The 21511-nt window shown below is 44.7% G+C and overlaps 2 protein-coding genes across 2 annotated transcripts; both read right to left on the reverse strand.

Annotated features, from left to right (window-relative positions):
- Nucleotides 1-2428: 2428 nt before the first annotated feature.
- LOC120719388 (coiled-coil-helix-coiled-coil-helix domain-containing protein 2-like) lies at nucleotides 2429-5038 on the reverse strand. Its single transcript, XM_040008526.1, has 3 exons — nucleotides 4823-5038; nucleotides 3612-3870; nucleotides 2429-2772 (listed from the first exon to the last, which is right to left on the reverse strand). The coding sequence occupies exons 1-3, from the start codon at nucleotides 4870-4872 to the stop codon at nucleotides 2626-2628; spliced, it is 456 nt and encodes a 151-aa protein (XP_039864460.1). The 5' UTR covers nucleotides 4873-5038; the 3' UTR covers nucleotides 2429-2625.
- A 5412-nt stretch (nucleotides 5039-10450) lies between these two features.
- On the reverse strand, nucleotides 10451-20816 carry LOC120719963. Its single transcript, XM_040009521.1, has 10 exons — nucleotides 20781-20816; nucleotides 19282-19385; nucleotides 19011-19117; nucleotides 18250-18375; nucleotides 17942-18159; nucleotides 14543-14581; nucleotides 14365-14445; nucleotides 14160-14276; nucleotides 11017-11163; nucleotides 10451-10908 (listed from the first exon to the last, which is right to left on the reverse strand). Exons 1-10 carry the CDS (start codon nucleotides 20814-20816, stop codon nucleotides 10873-10875), a joined length of 1011 nt encoding a protein of 336 aa, XP_039865455.1. The 3' UTR covers nucleotides 10451-10872.
- Between the last annotated feature and the right edge of the window lie 695 nt (nucleotides 20817-21511).

Below are 21511 nucleotides of genomic sequence, written 5' to 3' on the forward strand. Positions count from 1 at the left end.
CGCTTTCCCCTCCTGAGACGTCTGACAGTTTGCCAGAATCTCTTCGAGGCAGTCCGAAAGTCTTTTTCCATGGCCTCTCCGAACTCCTCCCACACCCGAGTTTTTGCTTCAGCCACTGCCCGAGCCGCATTCCGCTTGGCCTGTCGATACCTGTCGGCTGCCTCCGGAGTCCCACAGGCTAACCAAGCCCGATAGGACTCCTTCTTCAGCCTGGTGGCTCCCTTCACCTCTGGTGTCCACCATTTGGTTCGGGGATTACCACCACGGCAGGCACCAACCACCTTGCGGCCGCAGCTCAATGCAGCAGCTTCTGCAACGGAGACCCTGAACATGGTCCATTCGGACTCAATGTCCCCAGTCTCCCTCGGAATGCTGTTGAAGCTCTGCCGGAGGTGTGCGTTGAAGATCTCGCGGACTGGGGCCTCTGCTAGACGTTCCCAGCACACCCTCACTACACGTTTAGGTGCACCAGGTCTGTCCAGCGTCTTCCCCTGCCACCTGATCCAACTCACCACCAGGTGGTGATCAGTTGACAGCTCAGCCCCTCTCTTTACCCGAGTGTCCAGAACATATGGTCGCAGGTCTGCTGATACGATTACAAAATCGATCATCAACCTACGGCCTAGAGCGTCCTGGTGCCACGTGCACTTATGGACACTCTTATGTTCGAACAGGGTGTTCGTTATGGCCAAACTGTGATTAGCACAGAAGTCCAATAACAGAGCACCGCTCGGGTTCAGATCAGGGAGGCCGTTCCTCCCAATCACGCCCCTCCAGGTCTCGCTGTCGTTACCCACGTGAGCATTGAAGTCTCCCAGCAGGACAACAGAGTCTCCAGGTGGAGCACCCTCCAGCCTGCGGGAGGATGGGCCCATGTCTCCTCTTCGGGCTGTGCCCGGCCGGGCCCCATGGACTAAGGCCCGGCCACCAGACACTCGCCCTCGGGCACCCTCCCCGGGCCTGGCTCCAGGGCGGGGCCCCGGTAACCCTATCCCGGGCAGGGTAAACTGTTCCCTCGATGTCCTTTTCATAAGGGTCTTATGAATCGCTTTTTGTCTGGTCCCTCACCCAGGGCCAATTTGCCATGGGAGACCCTACCAGGGGGCAAAATCCCCCAGACAACATAGCCCCCTGGGATCCCTGTGACACACAAACCCCTCCACCACGATAAGGTAGCGATTCAAGGAGGGGCCTTGTTAGTGATTCAATAACAAGGCTTTCTGCTGATTATTAATTAATTATTAATTATTAATTAAAAAAATATTGTTTTATTTTTAAGCAACAACTTTTTAGCATGCAATCAGTCCATGCTGTACAGGACAGATTTGTAAACTGTGCATACAAAAATAGACTATTTTACAAAATTGCTCTTTCAACAAATGTAAATCACAGCAGATTTATTTTTGTTGTAGGTGCACTGTCACAACTAGAAATGTGGGGGGAAGTCCTCAAAATTGAAGGCAGACCAGGAAAATACATGGAAATAACAATTTTCCTTTAAGCACATCAGTAAAGGTCGATCCGGATACTTGATAACTGTTGGTATAGGTATGACATGAATTTGAATATATATATATATATATATATATATATATATATATATATATATATATATATATATATATATACATAGGGAGAGAGAGAGAGAGATACATGTAGCTTTGAGTAAAATAGAAAAACAGGATATAAGAATCAGTCTATTTACAATTTAACACTTTATTCAAGTTAATAATACAAAAAACAAACTGAATGAAATGAAACCATAACAAATAAATTACATTTAAAAACAGCCTGTAATTAACATAAAATTACAGTATGTCTTCTAATGATAGACCTGTAGAAAGAGATAAAAAAAAAGGACAGTTAATACTTTAAATCGTTTAAACTGACTTAACATACTTAGGTTAAGGCTCCCCCTTATGGTCACACTGGTTATTACAGGAGTTTAGAATAGTGCAAAGTCATTTGGCTTTGATATGTGAGTTCTATATCATATATGTGAGAGCAGTCAGTTCTTCTTTTACTCTTATGCTGTTTTGTGGATCACAAGGTTTAAAACTACTTATAAACACACACACAAAGTAACTCCACCGGAGTGACTATTTCGGGTCACTTGCCGGTCCAAGCCCGGGTAAAGGAGCAGGGTTGGAATTGTGACATAAAAAAAAACAATAATTGCTAAAAGAAATTTAATTTTGTAGTTCTAAATAAACTCTAAATGCATTTAGGACGTTTTTTACTCACTTTATGTCTCTTCCACGATGTTATTTCTCTCTCCAACAACATAGGTTACAATTAGATTAGTATGACCAATTATGCAAATTAGGCGATGACGTCATTTAGCGACTTCTAGCGACTTTTAGGACAACCAATAGCGATTTTCCTTAGTGAGGAGTTGGCAACACTGCCCATCACTAGATGAAAGGAGCATGCTGAAAATGTGCAACAGCTTGTGCGTCTACCCCCATACGTAGTAAATGTTTAGCTAGCCGCAAATGCAACAGAAACTATAGCATTTCGTAACTACACTCACTTTAAATATATCAAATTACTAATAATGATGAAAAGCAACGACTATAAGACAGAAAGACAGCAGTCTCCATTTATACAAAGCCTGGATGTGCTTCACTCACCATTAGCGCACATGCACTTTTTGAGTGCCTCTTTGTTTCCTGCGCACAGGTTGAGGTTGCTCTGGTTTTGGGCACACTCGACGAACTGCCTCAGCTCATATAAGCAGGCCTGCTGCTGCTGCTGCTGGGGGTATGGCTCCTAATACACACAAGACAGAGGATTAAATCATGTGTGTGACAAAGATCAAAACAGAGTTCAACATGTCAGAACAAACTTCAGTTTTGTATCACAAAGACGGAATATCCTCCATTAATGACACAAAGTAAATATATTTACACATCTATCGATAAAAATGCTGAAATATCTAAAACTGCGATCCTCAAACTGCTCAAGAGCGTGTGGTTTCCAAGTCCTTTTTGTCATAAAGAAAAGCAGAGTAAATGATTGGTCATCACTCATATCTTAAAATCTACTATGAATGTAACTGCATAAAGATAATAGTGATGTACTGGGTTCAGGGTTAATGAGACAAACATCATTATGCATATTTCCCTGCACTTGTGTGAATGTAAATAAACCACGTTTGACCTTTGGACTTTTGTTTTGGTTATAAACGCCCCAAATATTTTTCATAACTGATGTTTTCCTTCAGCAGCAGCTGTGTCTGTATTTTCAAATTAAACTTATCACATGTGTAAACATAAAAAACAAAAACAAAAAACAAAAAAACAAACCCAGATTGAGCAGAGGGAGTAATTCATCTCTAATCAACCAGCACTGATTGCACTCAGGAGTCTTAATGAAAGCAAGATGATTCCTTCACTGCTTTTAGTTAAGTCTCAATTTTCATCATATTGTTTCCATCTGGCTGTTATTATACTGAGCTACCACAGTGCATGTAACTCCATGCGTTACATAAAATGTGGTGTTTGTTTTTCACCTGCTCCATGTTGCAGAGGCGCTGCATACTGTGTCTCAGACACCCTAATCTTCCTTGAAACTGTTCCAGTCCTGTGGCTGGCTAAACCTGGGCTTACCTGGTGTGTGACGTCAGGCCTGGCAGGCTCTGAGTGTCCTCCGCTGAAACCTCCAGTCATGGCGTGACCGATTGTGTGGCCTACCGCTGAGCCTACTGCCACCCCAGCGGCTGTAGACGCCATCTGGGCAAACATACCCGGCTGCCTGGACGCTGTGGCTGGCGTGCCGACAGCGGACGGAGGCGCCTGCATCGGAGCCGGGGCGTAGGAGGGAGGGGGAGCAGCCCGGGCCATAGGTGGAGGGGATGGTGGAGCCCGGCTGTAACAAAAACGTTTTGTTAAAAACTTTTTAGTCCAAACACAACCAAAAACAGATATGAGCTGACATCTGTTATTCCAGCTATTACTCTGAATCACAGCAAAGGTTTATGAAATCTTAGATAAAGGTGAAGCTCTGATTCAGAGAATATCTCCACACTAGTAAGACAACAAAGAGCTACTTTCAGCTGATCACTTATTCACAAGCGAGAATAATATTCAGATGCTCTTCTTGATGCAACCACGAAGGGATTTGCGTCTCCTCCTGGGATCTGTTCTTCACTTGCTAAGAAAAAGTGTTATCCTGTAGCTGGATAAAGTAAGCCCACCTGTGCCCAAAGTGAACTTTAAACAACATGTCACTGTGGAAAATAATCAGTCTTTCCCTAAGCAGCTTGGCCTTACAGGTGGAGACATTGGTACAAATTATTAAGCACCAAGAGTCAAAAGTGTTCTTGCAATTCTTAGTTTCAGCTATAAATTCAGCTTAGTTTCGGATATATTTAGTGAAAGAGAAATGAGGGCACAGAGGGATCATACTTCCCACAAGGAGAAGAGAAACAGAAATACTTCCAACCCTTGTGCGACTTATTTCATTATAACTTGGAAGAATAAAGTCTCAGTTTAGCTGCAGGTTAGAAGAAAAACTATAGAAGCTGATGCAACTCCACTGGCTTTGCTAGCATGTGGGGATTTGTACAGAGGAAACCACGATAAAGACAATGACCTTCATCATTTTCACAACACAGTAACTTTCTGAGCAATACCCAGATTAACTGGCAATTAAGCTTTAATTGAAATTATCCTTATAAGCTACTTGAAGCACCTCATGACCTGCACTTTCCTAGCTAACATACGGCACTACGACATTACCTAAACGTTAGCATTTGTTCTAACTAAAAATATCTACTCTACCTTTCTTTAAAAAAGGGGAATTAAACCCTAAGTGTTACCTGGCTGGAGGGGGCATCCTGGACACCCAGCTTCTGCTTCCTATTGGCATCACTGCTTTCTATCTTAAACTCTTAATATACTTAATATACAAAACGATTAATATACTTATATATACTTCTATATACCGTTGGAAGTTTGCCAACCGCCACTAACATAGGGCTTTGGAGTTGACGTCACGCTGCAATGCATTGTGGGAGCGTGGCACCATTTTCAGGGTCTACGAATCAAAACAAACACACCGTGTTGGAACGACGATTACAAGGACCCCCTGACATTGTGTTTGCTATTTTGTATTTGTATGTCTGTATTTTGTGATTTGTCAATAAAGCGTATTCAAAAAAAAAAACACGATGATTACAAGATGCTTAAAAGCAGCTCAAAAGAGAATGGACTGTATAGAGACCAATTTCGTTCAGAGGCAAAGCAGCGGTACTTGCAGAAAATAGCGTGCATTGGAAATGTGGACCCGTATGAAATACGGCCGTGGAGTAGAAACCCTGAAGACCAACCGCTATTGATGTAGCCTGACATATTTTCGCACCTTATCTGTGGAATCAGCGTGTACAAGTCGTCATTCAAACAAAGGTAAGTCAGCTCGAGTACTGCGTGTAAAATGCGTTTGATTTCCCTGCAAACATTCAGATTACTGCAGCATAAATTCATTCATGAGGGGAAATTACAGTGAGAACATGTGGAGGCTGTTAGAGGGATAACATAGTGAGTTCAGTACATTGATGTGACATTGTCCTGAAGGATTTAGTTATTCTTTATGGTTAAAGAAATTGCAATAATTTATTCATATTTATTGTAAATAATTCTAATTATACATCTTGCTTCCATATTTGTATCTTGTGTCACTAAAAATACATTTTATTTTAATTTTATACATTGATTAATGACCTGCAGAATCTCCTTATCATATTAAGGGATTCATAATTTTCACTTTATGCTTTCTCCATCTCTAAAGTGATTACATCCTTGCATTACATACTTTAGGTTCATTTTCTGCAGGCAGGTTTCTGACAGAGAACAGGCAGATTTACACTATAACATGCAGCGTTCTATAGATGGACACATAAAGAAATGAAAAATTACATGTATGTGCTAACTTTCTAAACACTTTGTTACATTTATGATAAAGTAGATTAAACACATTTATGTCGGCCTTGGCTCATAGTTCTTGTCTTTAAATTAACTTTGTCTGTGTGTGTTTCAGGTACTGCACTCTCAAAGACTGAATGAACCAGCATTGCAGGGAAGGTTGAAGCCGCCCACTGCACCCAGGTGACTGCTCTTCTGTTTAATGTGGAAGCAACAGTGTTGATCTGTGGCACAAGGACTGTTACAGATGAACCTGCATACTGGGTTTTGCTGGGTAATGTGACCAAGATCCTCTGCATCCTATCCTCCCGCAGGCCCACCACCCGCAGGAGGCGCCATAGGGGTCGGGTGCATTGTGAGCCGGGTGGCGGCCAGGAGCGGAGGCCCTGGCGGACCGACCCCCGGCTGCCAAGACTGGCAATAGGGACATGGAATGTCACCTCTCTGGTGGGGAAGGAGCCTGAGTTGGTGCGTGAGGTTGAGAGGTACCGGCTAGATATAGTTGGGCTCACCTCTACGCATTGTCTGGGCTCTGGAACCAGTCTCCTGGAGAGGGGCTGGACTCTGTCTCAGTCTGGAGTTGCCCCTGGTGAGAGGCGGCGGGCTGGGGTGGGTATTCTTATATCCCCTCGGCTTGCTGCCGGTACGTTGGGGTTTTTCCCGGTGGACGAGAGGGTTTGCTCCCTGCGCCTTAGGGTCGGGGAACGGGTCCTGACTGTCATCTGCGCTTATGCGCCGGGTGGCAGTTCGGAGTACCCAGCCTTCTTAGAGTCCCTGGGGGGGGTGCTGGAAGGTGCTCCACCTGGAGACTCTGTTGTCCTGCTGGGAGACTTCAATGCTCACGTGGGTAACGACAGCGAGACCTGGAGGGGCGTGATTGGGAGGAACGGCCTCCCTGATCTGAACCCGAGCGGTGCTTTGTTATTGGACTTCTGTGCTAATCACAGTTTGGCCATAACGAACACCTTGTTCGAACATAAGAGTGTTCATAAGTGCACATGGCACCAGGATGCTCTAGGCCGTAGGTCGATGATCGATTTTGTAATCGTATCACCAGACCTGCGACCATATGTTCTGGACACTCGGGTAAAGAGAGGGGCTGAGCTGTCAACTGATCACCACCTGGTGGTGAGTTGGATCAGGTGGCGGGGGAGGACGCTGGACAGACCTGGTGCACCTAAACGCGTAGTGAGGGTGTGCTGGGAACGTCTAGCAGAGGCCCCAGTCCGCGAGATCTTCAACGCACACCTCCGGCAGAGCTTCAACAGCATTCCGAGGGAGACTGGGGACATTGAGTCCGAATGGACCATGTTCAGCGTCTCCATTGCCGAAGCTGCTGCATTGAGCTGCGGCCGCAAGGTGGTTGGTGCCTGCCGTGGTGGTAATCCCCGAACCAAATGGTGGACACCAGAGGTGAAGGGAGCCACCAGGCTGAAGAAGGAGGCCTATCGGGCTTGGTTAGCCTGTGGGACTCCGGAGGCAGCCGACAGGTATCGACAGGCCAAGCGGAATGCGGCTCGGGCAGTGGCTGAAGCAAAAACTCGGGTGTGGGAGGAGTTCGGAGAGGCCATGGAAAAAGACTCTCGGACTGCCTCGAAGAGATTCTGGCAAACCGTCAGGCGTCTCAGGAGGGGAAAGCGGTGCTCTACCTGCGCTGTGTATAGTGCTGGCGGAGCGCTGTTGACGTCGACTGAGAAAATTGTCGGGCGGTGGAAGGAATACTTCGAGGACCTCCTTAATCCCACTGACACGTCTTCCGAGGAGGAAGCAGAGTCTGGGGATGAGGGGTATGACCCGCCAATTTCCGGGGGCGAGGTCACTGAGGCAGTTAAACAACTCCTTGGTGGCAGAGCCCCTGGTGTTGATGAGGTCCGCCCCGAGTTCCTGAAGGCGCTGGACGTTGTAGGGCTGTCTTGGTTGACACGTCTCTGCAATGTTGCGTGGAGATCAGGGGCAGTGCCTGTGGACTGGCAGACCGGGGTGGTGGTCCCCATCTTTAAGAAGGGGGACCGGAGGGTGTGTTCCAACTACAGGGGGATCACACTCCTCAGCCTCCCTGGGAAAGTCTATGCCAGGGTGCTGGAGAGGAGAGTTCGTCCGCTAGTCGAACCTCGGATACAGGAGGAACAATGCGGTTTTCGTCCTGGTCGCGGAACACTGGACCAGCTCTTTATCCTCTCCAGGATACTTGAGGGTGCATGGGAGTTTGCCCAACCAGTCTACATGTGTTTTGTGGACCTGGAGAAGGCATTCGACCGTGTCCCTCGGGGTGTCCTGTGGGAGGTGTTGCGGGAGTATGGGGTGTCTGGCCCATTGCTACGGGCCATTCAATCCCTATACAACCGTTGCAAGAGCTTGGTTCGCATTGCCGGCAATAAGTCGGACTCGTTCCCGGTGGGTGATGGGCTCCGCCAGGGCTGCCCTTTGTCTCCGGTTCTGTTCATAATTTTTATGGACAGGATTTCTAGGCGCAGCCAAGTGGCGGAGGGCTTTCGCTTTGGTGGCCTCAGAATCTCATCTCTGATTTTTGCGGATGATGTGGTTCTGTTGGCTTCATCGGGTGAGGGCCTCCAGCTCGCACTGGAGCGGTTCGCAGCCGAGTGTGACGCAGCGGGAATGAGGATCAGCACCTCCAAATCTGAGGCCATGGTTCTCAGCCGGAAAAGGGTGGAGTGCCCACTCCGGGTCGGGGATGAGTTCCTGCCCCAAGTGGAGGAGTTCAAGTATCTCGGGGTCTTGTTCGCGAGTGATGGGAGAAGGGAGCCGGAGATCGACAGACGGATTGGGGCTGCGGCTGCAGTAATGCGGACGCTGCACCGGCCAGGCGTGGTGAAGAGGGAGCTGAGTGTAAAAGCGAAGCTCTCAATTTACCGGTCGATCTACGTCCCTACCCTCACCTATGGCCACGAGCTGTGGGTAGTGACCGAAAGAACGAGATCGCGGATACAAGCGGCGGAAATGAGCTTCCTCCGAAGGGTGGCTGGCCTCTCCCTTAGAGATAGGGTGAGAAGTTCGGCCATCCGGGAGGGGCTCAGAGTAGAGCAGCTGCTGCTCCACATCGAAAGGAGCCAGCTGAGGTGGTTCGGGCATCTGGCAAGGATGCCCCCTGGGCGCCTCCTGGGCGAGGTGTTCCAGGCATGTCCCACCGGGAGGAGGCCCCGGGGCAGACCCAGGACACGCTGGAGAGATTATATCTCTCGGCTGGCCTGGGAACGCCTTAGTATTCCCCCGGACAAGCTGGAGGAGGTGGCTGGGGAGAGGGAGGTCTGGACCTCTTTGCTTAGGCTGCTACCCCCGCGACCCGATCTCGGATAAGCGGATGAAGATGGATGGATGGATGGAATGTGACCAAGATACAGTCAGTGGTTGGCCATAAAATAGACTTCTCCTCTTCAGCTGCCCAAAAAAACACTCTTGATCAAAACATAAACAGACCATCCGTATTGAAAGTTAAAAGGAGCCGTCCTCAAAACAGAAAAATCCCACCTGCTACTGTGGAGGAGTTGTCACTGCTATAATGCCATAATGTTTTATCTAGGGGTCTAGATTTATGCCTGTAGTGCACTGCCGTGTAACTAATTTGCATTTACTGAATATGTACTGACTGAGTCCCACTGTTCAAAAGTTGAATAAAGAAACAAACTAATTTTTGCCCCCCGTTTTTTTTTATTAAAACCACTTTATAGAATATCACATCCGTTACAATGTAGAATCCATATCATTTATAGTTTACAAATGACAAAATGTTTACATAAAATCATGACAGTGTTTACATGATATCAGCCACTACTAACATTACTTTATTTACTGTATCTTTTGAAAAAAAAATACCGCTATTTATACAGCAAAAGACTTAAGAATATTTAACAGGAGCAGGTTTCATTTTCCCTGGTTTTACTATCACACTGTTCAACAAACGCAGCAAACCTTCACCATCTTATCCAGAAGGGTCACCTCTTCAGCGCTGGAACCCAGTCACGATGTGTTTAAGAATTTGTCTCCCGAGTAACTTCCGGTGTGCAGGATACACAACAAGGACAATTCCGCCAGGTGAGTGTTGTGTAATGCATTACGTTGTTCACCTAGCTAGGTTAAAGGTTAGAATTGTTTTCTGTGCCATCAACAAAGTCTTACACAGTTTTGCGTTATACATTATTTGTTTTAAAAAATTGAACTCCGGACTGCTTTTACTTGCAAACTGTTTTTGATATTGTCATATAATATTATTTACATCTTTCATATTGTAGGATCAAGGTCATCTCACATTGTGCTTCATATGTATTTCTTTGTCCTTTAAACCGTGTGTGTGTGTATGCAAGAAGTCACCCTTCACCAACTGGTCCTTTTAGTTTTTTAAGATGTAAGTGAGGCTTTTTCATTCCACATAAACATGTTTGCTATCTTATGAAATCACCTAAAAAAGGCAAGGGAAACTCTTGTCTCCAAAATGTGAAGTGAGCATAAAATATTCATGCAATAATCCTTAAAAGATGCTTTATGTAAATTGCACAATATACCAACAGATGTGTGTTTCAGAGGTTTATTCTTAAACAAACCTACTGATAAATGTGGAAAGCCAACATTTTTTCCATTTTCTGCTCTTTTATCAAAATATCTGGTCATGTACCAGTACTTCATTGCTTTTATAGAAATGTACACAATCTGGTATGTGCATGACTTATAACTATAAATTATACACAGATTTATAACTACAAAATTATATATATAGCACTTCCCAATCGTAGTTTACCTCGCAACAAGGATTTCAATAAAGCAAAATGATCGCTTATTTCTTAAATTGATAAGTAAGGCCAAAAAGACGGACAAGTTAATCTTTTTTCCCTTTCTTCTTCTTATGCTTATGAGATTGTCCGCCTCCTCGTCCCCCTCTGTTGCCTTTCGAGCTTCTCCCTGTCCATGCTGGCATAGGAGGCTCAATTTCCCCAGGTCATCCTCCTCTGTCTGGTACACTGCCCATCAACGTCTAGTGACACCAGAAAAAAAACAACAACAAAAAGAAAAAAGAAAATGCTTACTTAGCTGGAGTCAGAGGCATCTTCATTAAGGATCACAGACACATTCATGATTGTACCTTGTAAACAGAGGTGCTTGTTCCAGCTTTGACCGGGTCAATGAAGGACTGATCCTCTCTGGCAGCGAGCAGCAGAGATGGAGACACTTGGGAAGAGCCGATGAGGGACGCAAGATTAGGTGCCGAAGCCAGCGCAGCACTGCGCTCCTGTAAATAAAGGATGGACTGAATGGAGATGTCTGATATTCATCTTCTGCGTCACCAGCACAGGCTCTGACGATGGCCTAAAGCCGACTGACATAAAAGTAGTCTGTTGCAGTTCAGTCAGACCACACGATGTCAGTGTTGTCCTAATAACACCGTGATCTTGCAGACAGTAACAGACATATACTGTATATAAAGATTCAACATAGCTAGAGCTGGGCGATAGAACGATAACGATATGTATGGCGAAATAACTTTTTCTCGATAGAAAAATTAAACTATTGCGATAGGCCTCATCTCTCTTGTCCTCTTAAAAAAAAAAAGAAGAACAGCCAATCAGAATTAAGTAGCGCAGAGCCGAACCAATCACAGCCACAGCGTCACGTCACGTGACTTGTTATGTACAGCACAAGTGCCAAGCCGCACATGTGTATTTGTTTGGGAAGCAGCCAGCCGTCGTGCCGCCCGGATAATGGAGGAAATGAGTGTGCTGACTAGAGAAAAATCAACCGAGAGCGTGAGCGAAGGTTACCGAAGAGAAAACAGATGATGGTTCCAATGCCGGAGAGATTGTTGAACGGAAGAGCCACAGAAGTTCCATAGTGTGAAGGTATTTCGGCTATTTCAAGTCTGACAAAAAACAGAGTAGCGCGCACTGTAAATTGTGCCGAAAGCAAGTCTGGAAATACAATAAACTGGTGCATGCTCAATCTCTGACTGAAAGCGCTAATTCGTCATTCGGCTTTTGTCAGACTAAAGTAACTGTTAAAACTGTTTGAAAAGCTAAGCTATACAACAAGGAGAGATTGAGAATTTCCTTTTAGTTCTCAGCTTATTTGATATTGACAAAAGTTACTCAATTTTGTCTGTTCTTCTGTAAAACAAACTAAGATTTACTTTTAGAATTAATATTTTGTTTCTAAGTGGAATTGACAATTTAGTAGTCTGTTTTGTTTGTTCTATTTTGAAACTTAAACACTTTAGCGGCTGCCTTTTGTGTAGTTTGCAATATTTGCCTTTATTTATCTGAAAAAGTCTCATGTTCCTTAAGTACATCTACCCTGTTGAACTTATTATGGGAAATAAATATTTAAATCAAAACAAGCTGCTGATTATTTCACATTTTACTTGTGAGCAACGGCACATTTAAATCTTACAAATATAGTTATTTGGCTTATATCGTGATATATATCGTTATCGCCTGAAATGAAAAAAACATATCGTGATATGAAAAAATCCTATATCGCCCAGCTCTAAACATAGCCTATAGGTCTAAAGAGTGAAGTAAAACTACATTTTTTTTTCTCCTAATGGGAAATCCTCTGTTTGCAAGACGACATTAGACAAATGGGTTCTCACTAAATTTATGAACCTTCCTAATGAATTTATCATCTCAGTCAGCAGTTTTAAGTCCTATTTACTGCAGCATGGCGTTGATTTTATCAATTACGGCACCAAGTAGGATTTAAAAAAAAGAGAAAGATGATGAATCAGGGAATGCCTAACTTGCAATCACTCCTGCATGAACACACATCCACCCTCCTTCAGTTTGAAGATGAAAATGATGACAGTCAAAATCTCAGATTGAGGCTTCAGATGTGCTGCTCATCTTCTTTATTACATACACTCTACTTGTTACAGGTGTTAGAGAAGGCAGGGTTCTCATGCATTTTGGAGATATTTGATGCAGATGCAAATGAAGAACCGCAACTCATTTTGTGCATTAAATAAACTTCAGAGTGCTGCTAAGTGTCTTCACAAATGTTACTCTAACCTGGGTTTCTTCATTCTCAGTCACATTAAAGTGGACCTATTCCGTGCCATATTTTCTGTTGTATTAATTCTCATATTTAAACAGTCAAAGTTTCTAATGAGGTAAGCATATGAACAAGTAATCCCTGCAAACTAAACATTTAGGCTTCAGACTACACTAAACGCTCAGTTTCAAACACTTCTTTACTACTCTTGCATTCAACTGATATCAGACGGTAAAGACACCCTTAAAATGGTCATCTCGTGGATACGTGCTGTATTCCATTTTCAGTGAGAAGTTGGAAATTTCAAGTTTGCAGCTGGAATTTTCAGCTAAAACCCTGAATCAAGTTGGACTTCCCACGTAAAAAGTCAGAGACATCACACCAACCCTACCTTTGTAATCCGAGGTGGCAGCAGTGAGAACTTGTAATCTTGTAATACTGTTCTGTATTTGTGACTGCTAAATAAACCATACACGTGGTACTGACCAGGCTCTCTGTGCTGAGGTGCCATTTTTAAGCACAGTAAATAAATGAATAATCATTATGTTATACTCCACACACTGCCTGGAAGCCTGCCATGGGGTTTACTTGGTACGAAATCACTTGCAGCTCCAAAATCTGACTTCCGATGTAAAAACTCCACCTGCTGTTCAAAGCTTCTGTTTGTGAGGGGCGCCCAAGTAGAAGAAATCTGCCTTATGCTTAATTTATGCTACCAAGGTTGTGTCAGTATTTGCCTCCGGAGACGGGTTTTTCAATCACCATTGCAATCGAACAAAATCTCAACTGTGCAGTGCCCCATGTGGACGACACTGTGCATCAGTTAAATGCTGACTGGTTGAAAAGTGGGCCGGAATAAGGAACAGCAGAGTTCACCAGAAGTGGAAAAAATACATTATGAAAAGCTGAGGAAGGGGCTACAGTGCACACTTTTCATTGTTTTTAATATTCTGTTTCACTTCAGCTCTTTGCATGTTAGAACTTCGCTCTTGTCTGCAGCTGGCTGACAGACTGACAATAGCACAGGCAAGAGCCACAAGAGCACAATTTTTATAGGGCCCACATCTGACAGGAGACGCCCTCTGCAGGTAGATGGGCAGTCCAAAGCTTCCTCATGCACTACCGCTGCTGAACTAAGATTTTCTTATTAAAAGGGAATAGACTGAAGAGATGAACCAAGGCTCAGAGTAAAATAACCCAGCTAACAGGCAAATGATGAACAGAGTTATTTAACATTCCTACCTTTTGTTTTTCTCCCCATGCAAATGATTCAAGCGTAACCTGAAAGCGCGTGACCATCATTTGTCGCCGACGCCGATAGTCCTCGGACAGAATTTCATTCATTTTTTTCACTTGAAGCTGAGAAACAGGAAGAGGCAAAGATGTAAATGCCACATTAGAGTCACGTCTAAAGTCTTGAGAGCTGAAAACAGGCCTGGCAGCTTACCCACTGCTCTGAGCTGAGGCTGGTGCTGAGAAGAGGTTTGGTCATGTCTCCACTTGGTAGGCGAGAAAGCCTCTCATTCACCTGCATTAAAGCAAATGTTTGTAAACTCCTCTTTCAGTGCTTCTCAGTCTGTATTCGCAATTTATTCATGGCTCAATCTCTGTTATTTCAAGCTTACCTCGTTCAAAACGTCCTCAAACCGAGAGGAGGCATCCATGTCAAGTCAAATCAAATCAAATCAAATCACTTTTATTGTCACATCACATGTGCAGGTACATTGGTACAGCACATGTGAGTGAAATTCTTGTGTGCGAGCTTCACAAGCAACAGAGTTGTGCAAAATACAATAATGTAAACAAGCAAAATACAAGAATGGCTACATCTGAAACTAATAAATATATGTACAATATATAATAGTATATGCATTTCTGGATGTGTATACTAAATATTTTTCTACGTGTGTGTGTGTGTGTGTGTGTGTGTGTGTACACATATTTTACAAATTAAATAGAGTAAACAATAAATAAAATATATAAAATAAATAAAATAAAATATACAGAGTGAGACATGTGCAAAACAGTGGCATTACTGTACAGTATGGAGTGCATAATGTTAAAGTTCCAGTAGTAAAGGTGAGGTGTCTATGAAGTGTTCAGCAGTCTGATGGCCTGATGGAAAAAGCTGTCTCTCAGTCTGCTGGTTCGGGACCGGATGCTGCAGAACCTCCTTCCTGATGGAAGTAGTCTGAACAGTTTATGGCTGGGGTGACTGGAGTCCTTGATGATCCTCCCCGCTTTCCTCAGGCACCGCTTCCTGTAGATGTCTTGGAGGGAGGGAAGCTCACCTCCAATTATCCGTTCAGAGCACCGCACTACTCTCTGGAGAGCTTTGCAGTTGTAGGCGGTGCTGTTGCCATACCAGGTGGTGATGCATCCAGTGAGGATGCTCTCAATGGCACAGTGATAGAAGGTCCTGAGGATGCGGGGGCTCATGCCGAATCTTTTCAGTCTCCTGAGAAAGAAGAGGCGCTGCTGCGCCTTCTTCACTGTTTTGTTTGTGTGTACTGACCACGTAAGATCCTCAGCCAGATGTACACCAAGGAACCGGAAGCTGCTCACTCTCTCCACAGCAGCGCCGCTGATGGTGATGGGGGTGTGTACTTCTCTGCACCTCCGGAAGTCCACTATCAACTCCTTTGTCTTTGCGACGTTGAGGGTGAGATGGTTGTCTTGACACCAGTGGGTCAGGGCGCTGACCTCCTCCCTGTAAGCTGTCTCATCACTGTTGGTGATAAGACCCACCACTGTAGTGTCGTCCGCAAACTTCACAATGATGTTGGAGTTGTTAGTGGCTGTGCAGTCGTAGGTGTAGAGTGAGTATAGGAGAGGGCTCAGTACACACCCCTGTGGAGCACCAGTGTTCAGTGTGATGGGGGATGAGGTGATGCTGCCCAGTCTGACCACCTGGCGTCTGTCAGACAGGAAGCTAAGGATCCAGCTGCAGAGGGAGCTGCTCAGTCCTAGATCCTGCAGTTTCCTGTCCAGCTTCGAGGGAACGATGGTATTGAATGCTGAGCTGTAATCTACAAACAGCATTCTCACATACGTGTCTCTCTTCTCCAGGTGTGACAGGGCAGTGTGTAGTGTCAGGGCTATGGCATCATCAGTGGACCTGTTGTGGCGGTATGCGAACTGTAGAGGGTCCAGTGAGTCGGGTAGTGCAGAGCAGATGAAGTCCCTGACCAGCTTCTCGAAGCATTTGCTTACGATGGGGGTCAGGGCTACAGGTCGCCAGTCGTTCAATGAGGAGATGGTGGAGGATTTGGGTACAGGGACGATGGTGGCCATTTTGAAGCAGGCTGGGACTACAGACAGAGAGAGGGAAAGGTTGAAGATGTGCGTGAACACTCCAGCCAGCTGAGCCGCGCATGACTTGAGGACGCGGCCGGGAATCCCGTCCGGACCAGTAGCTTTGCGTGCGTTCACCTTCCTGAAGCACCTCCGCACATCCTCCTCAGTGTGCGCACTGACGTCATCCGCGGTGCGCACACTGTCCGGTCTCATGGTGTTCGCTGTGTCGAATCTAGCGTAGAATACGTTTAGATCCTCACACAGAGAGGCCGTGGTCTGCGGTGTGCTGGTTTTCCCTCTAAAGTCTGTGATCGTGTTTAGTCCCTGCCACTTACTCTGAGGGTTGTCAAACTGTTGCTCCACCCTGTCCCTGTACTCACGTTTGGCTGCTTTGATCGTCTTCCGGAGTTGGTAATGTGCGTGTTTGTAGTCCGATGTGTTCGCGGAGGCAAAGGCGGTGCTCCGTGCCGCCAGTGCCGCGCGAACATCTCCGTTAATCCAGGGTTTTTGATTTGGGAAGGATTTAACTGTTCTGGATGGGACGACATCTTCCACGCATTTCCTGATAAATCCGCAGACTGAGTCTGTGTATTCATCAATGTCCCTAGCAGCCACGTGAAACATTTCCCAGTCCGCGTGATCAAAACAGTCCCGCAGCGCAGACTCCGATTGGTCCGTCCAACAGTGCACCGCCCTCCGGGTTGGAGCTTCCTGTTTCAGCTTCTGCCTGTAGGCGGGCAGGAGCAGGATGGAGCGGTGATCTGATTGGCCGAATGGGGCGCGGGGGAGGGCTTTGTACGCATCCCGGAAAGAGGTGTAGCAGTGGTCGAGTAGCCGATCTCCACGAGTGTTAAAGTGGATGTGTTGGTGGAGTTTGGGTGAGACTTTCTTCAGGTTTCCCTTATTAAAGTCTCCGGCTGTGATAAACGCTGCCTCTGGGTGTGCGGTTTCCTCGCTGCTGATCGCGCTGTACAGTTCCCTGAGTGCTCGGTCAGTGTCGGCTTGTGGGGGAATGTAAACAGCCGTAATAATCACTGCTGTAAATTCCCTCGGTAGCCAGAATGGCCGGCACTTAATCATCAGGTACTCCAGGTCCGGTGAGCAGAAGGATTTGACCGGGTGCACGTTCACATAATCACACCAGCTGTTGTTGATCATGAAACACACACCACCGCCTCTGCTTTTCCCAGTAAGATCCTGTGACCTGTCCGCGCGATGCACGGAGAACCCCGGTAGTTGTATTGCGGAGTCCGGTACCTTGTCCGATAGCCAGGTTTTCTGTGAGGCAGATCACGCAGCAGTCCCGCATCTCTCGCTGGAATGAGATCCGTGCCCGAAGCTCGCACAGCTTGTTCTCCAGAGACTGCACATTAGCCAGTAATAAACTGGGTAACGGTGGTCTGTTAGTGCGCCGTCTCAGTCGAACCAGAACGCCAGATCTTCTCCCTCTGCGTCGGCGTTTGCGGCCTCCAGGGCCAGAGAACAAAGGCGTCTCAGGTGAGATGAATGGGGGGTCTGCAAACGGAGCGTCCGTGTTGCAAAACTTGAACTCCGGAAAGTTATAAGAAAGACCGTCTTTTATGTCCAGTAAGGTTTGTCAGTCGTACACAAGGAGACATGTGCTACTCGCGAAAAAATGAAGGAAAAGTAAAATTAAACACAGAAAAAAGCTGTTGCTTGGGGGAGCTCGCGACAAGGCTGCCATACTCGGCGCCATCTTGAATCATGTTGAGAGCACGCAGAAGTAAAATCCATTCTGCTTGCATCTCTGCCTTCCTCCTGTTTTCACCCGAACCGTCATCGCCTTCGTTTTCCTCACAAAAGTCACGGCTCAGATCTTCAACTCGCTGCTCTTTTTCAGAGTCCGCTTCTGTCGCCCGCTCGTCAGGATGTGACTCTTTGTACTTGATAATGTGAGCTGCTTGCAATTCTGATACAAGGAACTCTGCAAGATGTGCAAAAGATCACTAAATCCACGAGCACTGCAATCATCTGTTCTTACTACAACAGTATCCACCACAGTCCTGTTTCTCACCAGCGACTTTGTTGAGAGTGGACGGGTCCAACACCTCAGAGGTCAGCACAGCAAGGGGAGAGGATATGTTTGATAGTACATTTTTCAGCTCTCCCGCCAGCAGCACATCACCTGACCCTCCTGAGTCTAAAAAAGGACAATTAAGCCAGTTTATTTAACACATTTCACTGCAAGTTGAGTCAGAAAGATCTGATTTTTTTCATGGCTTATATTTGTAACATAGTAACCATCAGTTTGTTTACCAAAGCATGTTTTGGTTGTAGTTATATAATGCATAGAAATTACAGCTAATGTGAAATGCATCTCAGTAGCTTCATATTAAATTAACTGCGGGTAAAATTATGAAAATGGTGTCACTATCCAAATGTTTCCAAATCCAATTCTACTCTACATGTGAAGATGTTTTGCTTTTGTAGAGCATCTGTCAACGTGTAAAAAATATCCTGTTATTTTTATATATTAAAGGCATCTAAATCGGCTGTTCTGTAACTGGTTTGGTGAATTAATGTGGATGTTTTCAGAAAGGACTTGCATTTTGTTTTACATTACATAAAAAGTAAGGTCGATTCTTAAGCAGTTGCTTTGCTGAGTCGGCCCACTTGAGACCACAGTGACCCTTCTGCATGAGACAGTAAAAAATCCACAATCCTGAGATGGTTTCCTCCTTCCTTGGGAGAATGTGCTGTATTAAAGGCAATGGTTAAACATAAAAAAGCCTTTCTCAAAGATTTATAAATGAAAATCTCAGTCCTGAGCCTCACCTCGTAGCTCCGGGCAGAGAGTCCTGAGCTCTGCGCACAGCCAGCTGAGCAGCGGACAGGGAAGCTCGTCACATCTGCATCGGGAAAGGCAGCGGCTGCCCGGGTACCTGACCAGGAAGTAAGTGGAGGCGACAGGTGAGATTACCTATTCACCTGTCAGGCATATCGGAAAGTGTCATTATACATCAAAAGCCCAGAAAGCAGGCAGAGAATAAGGTTTCTCTTCTCAAATTAAAGTTTCGTAACGACGAAAATCAAACATGTTAATCACCCCAGAGCTTTGATGGCTGAAACTGTCCCCGCGCTCCTCTCCACGAAGAAAAGATAAACATAAAAGTTATGGTAGTATTTACCATATTTTGGCACTGAACTGGGCTAGACTGCGAATAATTAGATATATTTTATTTTTATTATATTATTTACATATTTGGCTTTAATTTGTCTGTGTAGCCTTATAAACACTGCGATGTCCAATTCATGGCTTCTTGTTGTGAGATCCTTAAAGTACATTTTGAGTGAATGGTTTGTTTGGCAGTAGTAATGACTGAAAGTCCCCTAACACAGATCCTTTTGGTCAGATATTTAACTTTACTTTTTGTTGTGGTGATGATAATCATATGTTTGATAGCTTGACTCAAAGTACAGGGAGTCAAAATACGCTCACTTCCACTTCATTGCTTACACTTGTTCAACTTCTTGTTATCAAAAATATCTAATCACCCAGTCACATGGCAGCAACTCAGTGCATTTAGGCATGTAGACATGGTCAAGACGGCCTGCTGAAGTTCAAGCTGAATTTCAGAATGGGGAAAAGGGTGATTTTATATGACTTTAAACGTGGCGTGGTTGTTGGTGTCAGATGGGATGGTCTTGAGTTTTTTTCAAAAACTGCTTGATGTCAGAGGCCAGAGCAGAATGAACCGAAGTTGCATTAAAGCTGAAAGGAAAAGTAACTCCAGTTACCACTCATCACAAGCAAGGTATGCAGAAGAGCATACCATATACCATACATCAAACCTTGAAGCAGATGTGCTACAGCAACAGAAGATGGGTAGTTTCAGCATTCGGCATAAACTCCATGTATCCATCCTGACTGTTGTATCATTGGTTCAGTCTGCTGGTTGTGCAGTGATGTGGGACATAATTTCTTGGCACATTTTGGGCCAGCTGAGTGTTGTTTGCTTTCAACAGGACAACCTTGTTGAATCTATGCCACAAAAATGAAGGCAATTGTGAAAGCAAAGGGGCTCATGTCCTATGCTAGCAAGGTGCATCTAATAAAGTGGCAGGTGTGTGTAAATGTGTTATATAAAATTCAATCTCTGTTTTGGCAGTGCAGTTTTGCATTTATTATATTACAAAACATCAGTGGTGGGAAATTTTAAGATGTCAGCCCAACCCAAGCCCTAACCCCAACCTGTCATCTCCACTGTGTATGATCAGATCATAACCTAACCTAGCATGGCCAACTTTAAGGCTGAACAGACGCTGACACTCTTGTGACGACTAAAATTCTCCCTCAGAATCCGATGGGTGCAGTGAACAAAAGCCACTACAGAACAAAAGTTATAATTTCATGTTCTGAAAACGAGTTCAAAGACATGAACATAAATTGGGTGTCCCAAATTTGATCTCTGGGTGGCAGTGTTGCATCATGATTAAGGTTGTTCACCTGTGCAGAGGAAACCTGCAAAATGTTAAAATAGTCGATTTTTAATATTTGATGTATCAAATTTTAAGTATAACCATTTAGTCTTTTAGTCAGTTCACAATGGGCTTCGGTAACGCACTGGTCTGCCTTATCATGGTTATAACCTGAAATAAATTATACATCAATTAGAGCGACGTGTCCTCACACCTGGTAACATTAAACACGCTGCCTGCTTCTGTTTACTGAGGGTAATTTAACTGTTTAAATAAAAAAAATATTATTCAAGTAACGTTTAACATACTTTTAACACTACTGTAATACATTATTGTCAACATCCTGTTGAGTAAATCTTGTAATATCTTGATCTGTCCATTAAATTCTCACTGTCTTATCTTAAGCAGGACTCTTTAGAAAATATGGTATAATATTAATGCTAAAAAAAAAGGTTTATTTTTAAAGAGAAAACTTAACACAAAATAATTTCCATGGACATCTTTCTTTTCAAAAGAATTTCATTTGAATTAGTCTTCACTATCACAGGGGTTCTGTAAGCACAATACGAGCTCCATTCTTAACAAAAAGCTTTATTTTTGAGGGTAAATACTCAGATCGTTCTGCAGATTTAATGAATGCAACCTTGTAATGGATGCTAGTTGTGTAATGGTAGACCACCCTATCCACGTTCTGCATTAGCCTTTTTGATGCAAAGGTGAGCTGTGTGTGAATAACAAACTTAAGGCCCTTAAGGGTTGGAGTGCATATAAGAAAGAAAGCTCCAGTCACATAATGAGTATGGCTTAATTGTCGGTCCTCACGGTCAGAGTTGTGATCTCATAGGTGGATAACAAAA

The sequence above is a fragment of the Simochromis diagramma genome, unplaced genomic scaffold (assembly GCF_900408965.1).
Source record: "Simochromis diagramma unplaced genomic scaffold, fSimDia1.1 OVJJ01000344.1, whole genome shotgun sequence".
Lineage (NCBI taxonomy): Eukaryota > Metazoa > Chordata > Actinopteri > Cichliformes > Cichlidae > Simochromis > Simochromis diagramma.